We start from the raw sequence: 12,189 nt of genomic DNA, 5'->3' as shown, positions 1-12,189 counted from the left end.
GGATTTAACTCTGGAGATGATCAATGACTTTAATCTCCTGCCTACGTGTTCCTTGAGGCATACTGTACCTTGGAATGCAAGGACACATCTCATTCATCTGCCCCCATGCCCTAATCTTTGAGACTAACCAGATCACCTAATACTTTTTCCTTTGACATGTCTATAGAATAGTAAAATAGCTAAAATCGTACATAAAGGCCCTGCACAGACGCTTGCACTGCAGCTTTTTGCTGCCCATGGGTCCCGTCCGCATGCTGAACACAAAATAAAGGTCCACGAATGAACGAGCAGCTCGTGTCTGAAAAGTCTTTTTCGACTTGCGACTCAGCGGCCCCACATCACTCGGAGCTCCTTTCTATCTGTTAGATTGGATGCTGCCCAATTTGAATCCATTTTTGCTCAAATAAACTCTTAAAATTTTTAATATGCCTCATTTTATCTGTCAACATTAGGAATGATAAAACAATGGACTCTGTCAATGATACATCCAAAGCTACTGTAGAAGAGGAAAGAACAAATGGTTAACAGAGAACTTAGAAACAAAGTTAGGCAGGAAAAGCAATTAGATGACAATGAGCTTAAATAAATGTAAATAACTTTATTTTCACAAGATTTAATGAAGGCATTTATCTTGGCAGAGGAGAAAGCTAATATTTACCTGTAAGTTGCAAGGCTTAATTCTTAACGTATGAAGAAAATACAGTTCTCCATGAAATACATACAGCCAGAAAATTTGTTTCTTTCTTTAACTATTTTGCCATGAAATGAGATAAATGGATGTGAAAGTGCTTTACGAACTTGAAGTGCTTTGCAAATCAATTACTATTACTGTCAGAAGATTATCACATTCTACCTAGTAACAGCCGTGCGACTTGTCATAGGGGTCATATATTTACACAAAAAGTAAATTCCCAAAGGTTTTGAAGATACTCCCATTCTCATCATATTCAGTAGTGAGGTATCTCTTGGTTGCCAAATGCAGACGATTGCCTAGTGCAATATCCCTATGTTAGCCTTAGAACACTGTACTCCTAAAAGTACAGTGCAGCTTAAATCCACAGCAGATACAATCATTTTCTTACTTCAGATATGGGAGAAGTGGTAGGAAACATCAAGCGCTCTAGTGCTTTCAAAAGACCCCAGAAAGAGATTCAAAACCAAGAGTAAAACCCAGCTTTTGTAGCTACTGTGTGAATTCAGCTGCTCTAAATTCTTAGAAATCCTAAAGCTGTTCAAAGATGTTGGTTAGCTGAAGGTGGATGATGCCTCGCCTGACTCATCAGCTATCACTGATAAAGTGAAGTGTGACGGAATAGTAGGCACAATCTAATTCAGCCTTCTTTGTGTATCCTAAAGGTCCTAGAATTTGGTATCACTATTTTACACTGGAAATATGTGAGAAGATTAGGGGCCAGGAAGCCTTGGGTTTTTGATCTTGGGCAAGTCACTTAACCTCTACAAACGTCAAATTTCTTATCAGTAAAATGTGACTCAATGAGATAATGAATTTGAAAACACTTTGCAAAATTAAAAGTACCAAGGAAATAATTCTTCCATCCCAAAAGGTTATGAATATTGTTAAAATTTACCACACAGAAGATGAGCACTTTTGAACGAGACTTAACTGTGATTACAGCCAGATTTACTGAAGTAGTATTACATTATGGAGAATTACAGGTTTGATAAAGACAAAGGCTGGGCACCAGTCTATGCCTGAGGAAATTTAGATTTTCATGATAAACAGAGAGCTCCTAGCTGAATTCTCTCTGGGTGGTATGGAAATTATCCAACACCATGTCCTGACTTCAGAGGGAGAGAATTGTATCTTGAAAAGTCAAGAGGCCTTTAGAGAAACTAACAAGAGATGCATAAATACAGGCATCAAGCTCCAGACCAAATTAAAGTTTCGAGAAGCTGTGACAGAGGGTCAGAAAGAAGAAATTTTTGCAAGAGGCAGAGTCCTGGAAAGTCAGCTTTGATAGATGGACAATGTATGCAACTGACTGACCAACCTCTTTGGTAGGAAGCTTCACAGACAGGGGCTTCCCTTTTTAAAGGACTTGGGCTACTCTTGAGTTTAAGAAGCTGAGTCACAAATAATGCTAAGCAACTAAAATAGCTTCTTATTGAATAGTAAAATTTTATTTTCAAAGGGGAAGTAGGGGGTGTGACACGTGGTAGTTAGCAGTCTATTACGACTTGATCACCACTACAGCTAGAAAAGCCAGCTGATGTGTCAGACACGTTAAAAAGTGAAAGTATACCACAGCGTATGGTAGCTTTCTCCTCAAGCATTTCAAGACAGAAATTATAAGGCCAACTTTTGTAATGGTGCCTGTTATGCAATAATAGGGATAAGCTAGGGGCCTAGGAACTCAATTTTCTACAGGGTCCCCGAAATATAGCCATATATTGACCCATTCTCTAATGGAAATAGCCGGAGAAATATAAATACCAAGACTATGAGAACATCAAAGCCTCACTGGAAAAGCCCCCACACAGGAAAATGTGTGGGCCTGAATTTTTCCATTCTGGAAGGGTAAAGGCCTGAGCTGATGATGCTGGGATGAGACATTGAAGTCTTAGAGAAGCGAAACAAGTATAACAAAGTTGACAGATCACTAAGTAGCCTTTCCCTTAGAACTAATGCTAATTGTGGTTTTGATTTGAAAGGTACAGAGAGACATTTTGCATTTTTTAGTAATAAAAAGAAAAGATTATGATCATTTGTCTCTAGTCTTTTCTAAAAGAAGAGATTATTTGTCTCTAATCTGACTTTTCCTTCATTTTTTTCCACCTGAGGAACTATAATGCTTATTTTTTAATTTTACAGAGATGTTTTATATTCTTCAGATATTGCCTTACACATAAATAGTGTTGAACAATGTTTCTCTGTTCTTTTTAAGTATAATTAAGCGTTCCTTAGAATGCCTAAACTTTCCTGCCTACCAACCCTCCTTCTAATCCTAAATTTACATATCTACAGTTTAACCATGTTGTCGAAATTCAGTTTAAAGTCATGTTCCTTCTTCAAAACCCTTTATATCCACCTCTCTTGAGACAGCAATCGTCTTTTTACCTTTGTACAATTGTCTATGTGCATGTCTTCCCTGTTACACATCAAGTTCTTCGAGAAAGAATACAAATGGTAAGAGAGTGGACTTTGGTGTTAGAATATTCTGGTTTCAAATCCTTGTTCTCCTCCTTACTGTCAGTAAGGGCTGAATGACCTAGAACAAGCTACTTAACTTCTCTGACCTTCAGTTTTCTATCTGCAAAACAGAACCATCATTTAACGGGTTTATTAGAAGGCTTAAATTAGACTGTGTGCCTGCACATTGTTCTTTTTTCTCTCTTTCTATATACCTGAGGGCATTATAGGTGCTAGATAAATGTCTGTTTAAAGACTAGACAAGCAATGAATAAGGTAGTAAAAATGGAGGAGTTAGAAGCAATCTCATTGAGAAAGGATTTCCTTAATTCTCCAAGGTTAAATTAGAAGCATATACCTAAACCATCATTCTGGCAGTTAGTGCATTATACTGAGGATAAATTAACACACATCCTAAATATCCTACTCAGTCTACCAACTAAAAAATATTGAGCTGATCTTATTTCATAACTATTATTGTTACACTCATAGTGTCCCAGGTGCTTTAGAGGATAAATCTAAATTTATTAGAGATGAAAACTAGTAATTTATGGATTGGTTTACACACAGCACATATAAAGTCTATTACAAACTAGCATCAGTACCCTTGTATACAAATCCTTTTCTGAGTATTTGTTTGGTAAACAACATACCCTTAAAAAAAAAGACAACAGACATTAAGAGATTTAAATAAATACAAGAAGTATGTTAAAACTAAAACAACATAAAACAGTACCTCAAGCTCAGCGAGCATTTTATGTATTCTAATCTTAATATTTCTCTGTCTGATTGTGTAAGAAGTAATCTATCACGTTATATGCATTAGCTCAGTCATTGTGTAGATAAAAGGTAAAACCATCCTGAAACAGGAAACCAATATTCTTCCTGTTTAATCAACAAATCTAAAAATTTATTCTTTTCAACTATTTACTCTTGCTCTTGTCCACCACAACATGGTGCTCCACATGTTCAGCATAGTTTTATGACAAAGAGAAAATTTTCATGAGGCACTTTTGTATCCCCACCCCCTTAAAGAAAGAGGGAGGAAAAACTGTTTCATACAGAAGGCGTTAGTTGTATGAATTAGAACTGCCACCTAAGTGTGGGCTAATGTAACCAAGAGGGATTTCACCTACATCCATTCAGCCAGTTTATGGGGGTTTAAAGAAATTCCAAAGAGTCATCAGAAGAGGAAAAATAAAGGTAATGCTTTTTGCCACACAGGTAGAATCTTTGAAAATATGTGTAATATGTAAAACATTTTGACACCCCCATAATATTTTTCCAGAATTAACAGTATAAATTGCTTCTCTTGTTCAAGAGCTTCCTATCAGCCTCTCTAATCACTACTCAGAGTAACCTCAACTCCTGCCACAATGTACAAGATGCAACTCTTGTCTTGCATTGTACTGACTCTTGCACTCCTTGCAAACAGTGCACCTACCTCCAGCTCTAAGAGGGAAACACAGCAACAGCTGGAGCAATTACAGCTGGACTTACGGCTGCTTTTGAGTGGAGTTAATGTGAGTATATTCCCTTTCTAACTAACATTATTAAACTGAATTTTTCTAGCTGGAGTTCCTTTTTTAATAACAATCTGTCATACTTTCTCAGAATTACAAGAACACCAAACTCTCCAACAAGATGCTCACATTTAAATTCAACATGCCCAAGAAGGTAAGTACAATTTTCTATGTTCAATTTATATTTTAATAAAATTCAAAGAAATATAAAAATTTTCACACTGATTGAATTAATAGCACCTCCTCTGAGGAAAAGAATAAGTAATTTCAGTATCTTTTAAAAAAAATCCAAGTTTGATAATGGGGCCTCAGTAAAATGGTTTTGCCTATATTTTTTAATATGTATTTGTGTGTGTTTCGGGGGGGTGGAGGGAGTGGGAAAAAAAGAAGACAAGAATAATATTCTTACTTTATTTCTGGGACTATTTTAAAAGAAGATTATATTGATTTACTGTTTTATTTAAAAATGTAAAACTCTAGACATTTGATTATATCATTTTACCATGCAAATGATGGAAATTCATTTCAGAGGAGCCCACTTGTAAAAATCCTTTATTGTTTTAGGAAAGATTCTTAAGAGTCTATCTTTGAAAGACAGCATAGCAGTAATCAATAGCATAGACTCTGGGGCCAGATTATCTGAACTGAAATCCCAGGTCTGCTGTGTCTTAGTTTTGCGACCTTGGGCAAGTGACCTACTCTCTATAGGTCACTACTCTCTATAGGTCACATGCCCAAGTTTCTTATCTACTTAAGTGAATAATAATTGTATATACTTCATATAGTTTTGTGAGGATTAATGAGTAAACGTAAAGTATTCAGAACAGTGTCTGGCATATGGTAAACACCACATAAGCATCAGCTACCAGTAGTAGTAGTAAAGACAAAAATCCTCCATGGGGAGTATAATGTAAAATTTTGGACTTACACAACTTTTATGTCAGTAGACCTAGAGACTTATGATGCTATATGACTTATTTTCCAAGATTAAAATCTTTGTTATTTTGAAATTCAGATAGTTAGGTAAGCTTCGATCATCTAAGCTCCTAGAGTGACGCTAGGAGTGTAACGTTTCCTAGCATTTGCGCAGGTCAGCAGAGAAGGGGCAAGACTGTGGTACCAGAAAGACTCTGTCCCAGGGTGAATCCAAGCCCAGAAAAAAATGGGATTTAAGGGTCATAGATGCAATCCCATTGATCCACCTCTTATTAATTCAAGGAAATTATGCTTCAAACTACTCTTTTGAAAGATGAAAAGGAAATAGCTTAGAGATGCTCCTCCAGCTTTATCAGACACACAACTCTTACCTCCAGCAACATAACAATAGACTCTTCTGAGGGAAATAGCTTCAAATTGCTCATGCCAAAAACTTAACCCCTGAACTTGCAGAACTTCTAGTAGCAAGTTGAAAGGGCAGTAGTTAGAAATGTCAGAAGGTATGTGTGGTATAGTCCTACCTCTCCCTCTAAAGATTGTTAGAAAGATAACATGAGATTATGTGTATAATTTAGAAGGTGGTAGAATTCTTTGAAATCTCACAGTTTCTAAATGACAACTCAAAATCTATTTGAAACCAAAAGTAATGTGATAAACTCCATTCATTTGTTCATTTTATCAGCATTCTGTTTGCAAAAGATTTTAGAAAGCTATAAAAACATTTAATTCAAAGGATGCTATGTTAATGCTATGAAGAAAAAGAATTGAAATTTAATTCTAGCTCTACCTAGTCATGTGGCCTAGGGAAAGACACAAATCCTGAGATTTAGTTTCCTTATTTGTAAAATGGAGATAATAACACTGCACTGTGTATCTCAAAATGTGTCTGTGACATTTAAACGGGCTTATTTAGGAAAAAATACTTTGAAGTTATAATGTACCATAGAAGTATGAACTATTATCATTATATATATGAGAGTATGTATGTGTATGTTGAAAGCAGGAGGACCATCCAAAAATTCTTCAAATATTGTAAACTTTTATTTGGTTGGGACAAATAATTTTCTAAAATGCATCTTAATGCACTTACTATAGAAAAATAAAAAATTTAGACACAGTTATATGTGACTTGCTATATTAAGAGTCATTACTATATAGTTAAAATTGCCTAATGGATCAAATGTTGGGACCGTGATAGATGGCATCCAAGAGCTCCTTTCCCTAACATTCTGTGATTCTCAACTCTCAGATTATTAGCTATTAGAAGCATAGAATGTGAACCTATACTTCCACATTCTGACTACTCTGGTTCTAATGATTTTATGCAGATTGGAAAAGAACTCAGTCTATAACTGATTTGTAAACTGTATTGGTCCACCTTTACCGTAACACTGAGAACAGGGAGAATAGTAAAAACTATATACTGCCACTCTTAATAAATTGGAGATTAATTTCTGATTCTGACGTTTAGTCAGGGCAAACTCACCTGGTAATAATAATTATTATTATTCAAGGCCACAGAATTGAAACATCTTCAGTGTCTAGAAGAAGAACTCAAACCTCTGGAGGATGTGCTAAAAAACTTTCACTTGAAAGATATCAAGGAATTAATGAGCAATATCAATGCAACAGTTCTGGAACTAAAGGTAAGGCCTTTATATGCTCTCTTGGAAATAAAATAAATGTAAGGGCATTTTTAAGTGGTATAACATTTTTGGTATTTGTGAAATACTTGTGTATTTTAAGTCCACTGTGAACACAAATTATTTTTATGTTAGATGATATGTTGTGGAGCTAGGAAGTGTAAGCTAGAGGGTTTCCACCCACCATCCACTCAGGGGCAAGCCTCCACCCCTGCATTCTGTCACCCCTCACACTAACACAAAACTGGGAGTGGGAGAAGCACTGAATTGAATTTTACAGAAAGCAGACAGAGTTCATTATGTATTTTTAAATTCCTTCAGATCGTTTACCAGAATAGCCAATACCAATTACCTGAAAAGCTTTTTAAATGGGGTTTCCCTATCACTTGGTGGAAGGACTAAGAGATTTGTCTTAAAAAATGGCAACCACTAAAATGGCTAATGGACTAGATAATTAACTCCTTATTTAGAGGTAATACTTTCAGGACCTTAAGTATTTTTACATGCACAGGAAGCATGAAATATACAAAGGACTCAGATGATGTGAAAGAGATTCATACCTCTCTTTTCTCATCCCATCTGCCAAAATACAAAATATTTTCTTCTTAGCTTGTCAGTTAGAGGCAGAGTTGAAACAGTCCCTTTCAGCACAGAAGATTAATTTCTAAACAGTCAGGCCACAGAACAAAATTGCTAATGTTTAGACTTTCAAAAGTTGGGAAACTCACCTGCATTGATACTGAGTTGGGGTGGGAGTGGGTATGAGTATTTATGAAAATGTTCTTCACACAAACTTCCCCCAAACAAAAGCCTGTTCTAACTTACTGAGGGCTGGTTCTATCTTGCTTTGGAGAAAATACGTGAAGATTCACTCAAGTAGAATAATAAGTAGAATAATCTTAATCAAGGTTTCGAAAAGAAGAAAGTATAATGTGCATATCACTGAACACATGTAACCTACAGATAGATATAGAGACAGATATATACACAGAGGAAAAGAGGTCAAACAACTTTATTTTGCATGCAGCATTTAATGAAATATTTGTCTAGAAGTGTTTTTACTTAAAATGTTTACTTGTACACAATTCAGGGAAAAAAACCTGTGTTCACCGAGATTGACAGAATTAACAAATGAGGAAAATCTCAGTATGTTACTATCACTTGATATCATATGATTTTAGCACATCATTTTGATCATTTCAAGAAAATGTGAATGATTAATATGTTTAACACACTTGAAAATAAAGGCCATAAGCCTGTAAGACTCCGACTGAGAATAATTATATATAAACTACTCTGAACTAAAAAAAATTAAAATTCTTGTTTTATAGGGATCTGAAACAAGATTCACATGTGAATATGATGATGAGACAGCAACCATTGTAGAATTTCTGAACAAATGGATTACCTTTTGTCAAAGCATCTTCTCAACACTGAGCTGATAATTAACTGCCTCCCATTTAAAATGTATCAGGCTTTCTATTTATTTAAATATTTAAAATTTATATTTATTTTGTGATGTATGGTTTGCTACCTTTTGTAACTATTAGTCTTCGGATGATAAATATGGATCTTTTAAGATTCTTTTTGTAAGCCCTAGGGGCTCTAAAAAATTCACTTATTTATCCCAAAGTATTTATTTTTATATTGAATTGTTAAATATAACGTCTATGTAGATCAGTTAATAAAATTATTTAATAAAGTTGATGAATAAAAATAAGCCCAGATATTTGTTATTTTGGGAATAGCACACAGTAAGCACTAAAATATTTCTGAATTACTCATGCGAACTCATAAGATAGTTAAGATGCTTACAAAAGTCACCCTTCCCCCAGAGAGGTGCGTGGAATAGGGAAATGGGCTTCTCAAAGCTCTTGCTTTCTCCTTTCATGAGATGATTGGTTCCTTAGTTCTAGTCTGAGAAAACTCTCGGCAAATTTTATTTTCCTTGTCTAGGTCATGTCTTAAATGTAAGATGCCAAACACATTCATGAAACTCTTCATATAATTGGTGTGTCTCTCTATCCATTCTTCAACATCTTACATCTCACTCTCTGCCTTTAGGAGGCTCACCTGTATGACCTATTTCAAAGGCCTCCCCTGCCCTCTGGCTTTCCTGCCACTGGGGAGCCCTGGTAGGAGGTCTGAGGGACAGAAGTGATTCCCCTGACTCCTGCCCTGTGGAGTAGCCTCTGGATGGCTGTGCCTCTCCACCAAAGAACCCAGTTTCTCTCAAGGTGGCTCTCTTGAGACTTTTTCCTTCTGGGTTCTGCTAACCTTTCCTTCCACTCCTTCCTTCAAGCCCAGGGATGTTAACACTTCTACTTCTACCAGCTCTAGAGTATTGTACCATCCCTTGCAGTTTCCCCACACCCTGACCATAGCTTTGTAAATTGTCTCTTTATTAGATCTTCCTTGAATTATTCTAATTTGAGTATGCCATCTGTTTCCTGACTCAGACACAGTAACTGTACCAGAAAGAGCCCCGAGAAATAGACCCTCAAAATAGGATTCTGGGAGTGGGCTGTTCATATATTCAAGGAACTCAATGATAATAGAACATGGGAAATCTATGGGATGTAGCAGCATCCTGATTACTCAAACTGTCATCAGTGGTAGCATAAGATGAAATGCAGATGGAGGGCAAGGTGTTGTGAGATCAAATGGCTGTGACATTTAATTGCTACAGCAACAGCAGATATAAAAATTGTGATTATCACCAAGATTCTTCTGATGGTCCCAGAGAACAAAGGGAAAAAAATTAAAATTATGAATATACAATTAAAAACACGCATGGGCAACCAGAAGTCCTCATTGGCAGTTTTCAAGGGCTTCCTCATCTCTTATAGTCACAGGGCATATACGGCAGAAGACAAAGCCAAGAGTCTGATGTAAGGTCTGTAAAGATATAGCGCCAATTAAAAGTTTAAGCCTTCCAGGTCTCTTACGTTAAGGAAGGGGAAGGAGTGGGACCCTGAGATACGGGATGCGGATATTTTGCCAGACATGAGGCTGAGAACTTTAAACATCTGTCTGTCCGTCCTGCTGACAGCAGGCAACCCCTTTTCTTTAATAGTATCCCTTCTGAGGAAAAGTCACTCCTCTACTTAAAAACCTTCCAATGACTCAAATTGAGGGCAATTTTCCTCAGAACTCAACTCTACCACTTTTCATCACCTCCAGGACTAACATGGGAGTTAAGATCTCAACATTCTTGGGGCAGTGAGATGCAAAGTGTTTAGACCAATGGGGGTGAAAAATAAGTCATGTTTGGGCTGATTTAATTGAGATGAGTGCAATTACCTGGGATTTGGAACTTAATGTGAACTTGTAAATGGCATTAATAGTTGGTTAAATAAACACTTGGACTACATAGTGGCCTCTTTTAATGATACTGAAACGCCAGAGCTCCCCCATAGAACAAAGAGTCCAAAGGACCAGGGAAATGGAAATGTTGGAATGGATGTATTATGTGCAATCTTCTCATCTTACCCAGGATGACATTAAGAAATGCCTGGGGGGCCGGCCCCGTGGCGCAAGCAGTTAGGTGCGTGCGCTCCGCTTCGGCGGCCAGGGGTTCACAGGTTCGCATCCCGAGCGTGCACTGACGCACCGCTTGGTAAGCCATGCTGTGGCGGCATCCCATATAAAGTAGAGGAAGATGGGCACGGATGTTAGCTCAGGGCCACTCTTCCTCAAGAAAAAAGGGGATGATTGGCATTGAATGTTAGCTCAGGGCTGACAGTCCTCCTCACAAAAAAAAAAAAAAAAGAAATGCCTTGGTAAGGGGACACTATCATCCACCAGAGTTCTGTGGTGGCATTCTTCATTACGCCAGAAATGACAGAACAGATGGTGCTGCAATGGAACTGGGTTCCCTGAGCTCATTGAGAATAATGGAATCCTGGAGTGATAAAGGCCAGGTGGTAGCACTGAGCCCTCAGAGACAAGGTAGAAGCAATCAACACAATAAACCATAGGACAAAATGCTAATCAAAGTGTTTTGATTCAAAGAGATCTGTAATGGTGGCTAACTGATTGCAAGATCTCTAAAAATTACATAATAATTCTGCTGGGCAGAAATGAATGCAAGCCACTAAATAACTGGAATTCATGACTTGTTCCCGGTTCCCAGACTCGACCCACTTCACACACTTGTTATCCCTGCCTCAGGGGGAGGAGGCTGGATCCCTTCAAAGAAGGACCCTGTCATATGGCCACAGACATATACAGTGGTTCTTCCTCATCCACAGTTTTGCTTTCTGTGGTTTCAGTTACCTGCGGTCAACTGGGGTCTGAAAATATGAAATGGAAAATTCCAGAAATAAATAATTTGTAAGTTTTAAATTGTGCACCATTCTGAGTAGCATGATGAAATCTCGTTCTGTCCCACTCCATCCTGCCCGGGATGTGAATCATCCCTTTGTCCAGTGTATCCACACTTTATACACTACCCGTTATATACTCCTTAGTCACTTAGAAACCATCTCAGTTATCAGATCCACTGTTGTATTGTTGCATTGTTGTATTCTTATTTCACTTAATGGCCCCAAAACAGAAGAGCAGTGATGCTAGCAATTCGGATATGCCAAAGAGAAGCCATAAACTGCTTCCCTTAAGTGAAAAGGTGGAAGTTCTTAACAAGAAAAAAAATCGTATGCTGAGGTTGCTGAAGTCTATGATAACTTTTATTATTACATTATATTTTATATTTGTCCTATTTTATTACTAGTTGTTGTTAACCTCTTACTTGCTTAATTTATAAATTAAACTTTATCATAGGTATATATGTATAGGAAAAAAATATAGTATTTATAGGGTTCAGTACTATCTGTGGTTTTAGGCATCCACTGGGGGTCCTGGAATGTATCCTCCACGAATAAGGGGGGACTGTTGTACTATAAAATTTTCCCCATGCCATTTTAGAAGAGATACG

The 12,189-nt window shown here is 37.1% G+C and overlaps 1 protein-coding gene across 1 annotated transcript; it reads left to right on the top strand.

Annotated features, from left to right (window-relative positions):
• Nucleotides 1-4,527: 4,527 nt before the first annotated feature.
• On the top strand, nt 4,528-8,695 carry IL2 (interleukin 2). Its single transcript, XM_058549765.1, has 4 exons — nt 4,528-4,674; nt 4,766-4,828; nt 7,125-7,256; nt 8,585-8,695. Exons 1-4 carry the CDS (start codon nt 4,528-4,530, stop codon nt 8,693-8,695), a joined length of 453 nt encoding a protein of 150 aa, XP_058405748.1.
• The last annotated feature ends 3,494 nt before the right edge of the window (nt 8,696-12,189 follow it).

The sequence above is a fragment of the Diceros bicornis genome, chromosome 11, assembly GCF_020826845.1.
Source record: "Diceros bicornis minor isolate mBicDic1 chromosome 11, mDicBic1.mat.cur, whole genome shotgun sequence".
Lineage (NCBI taxonomy): Eukaryota > Metazoa > Chordata > Mammalia > Perissodactyla > Rhinocerotidae > Diceros > Diceros bicornis.
The sequence above is the reverse complement of the archived record's forward strand: the minus strand, read 5'-3'. Positions and strand labels throughout refer to the sequence as shown.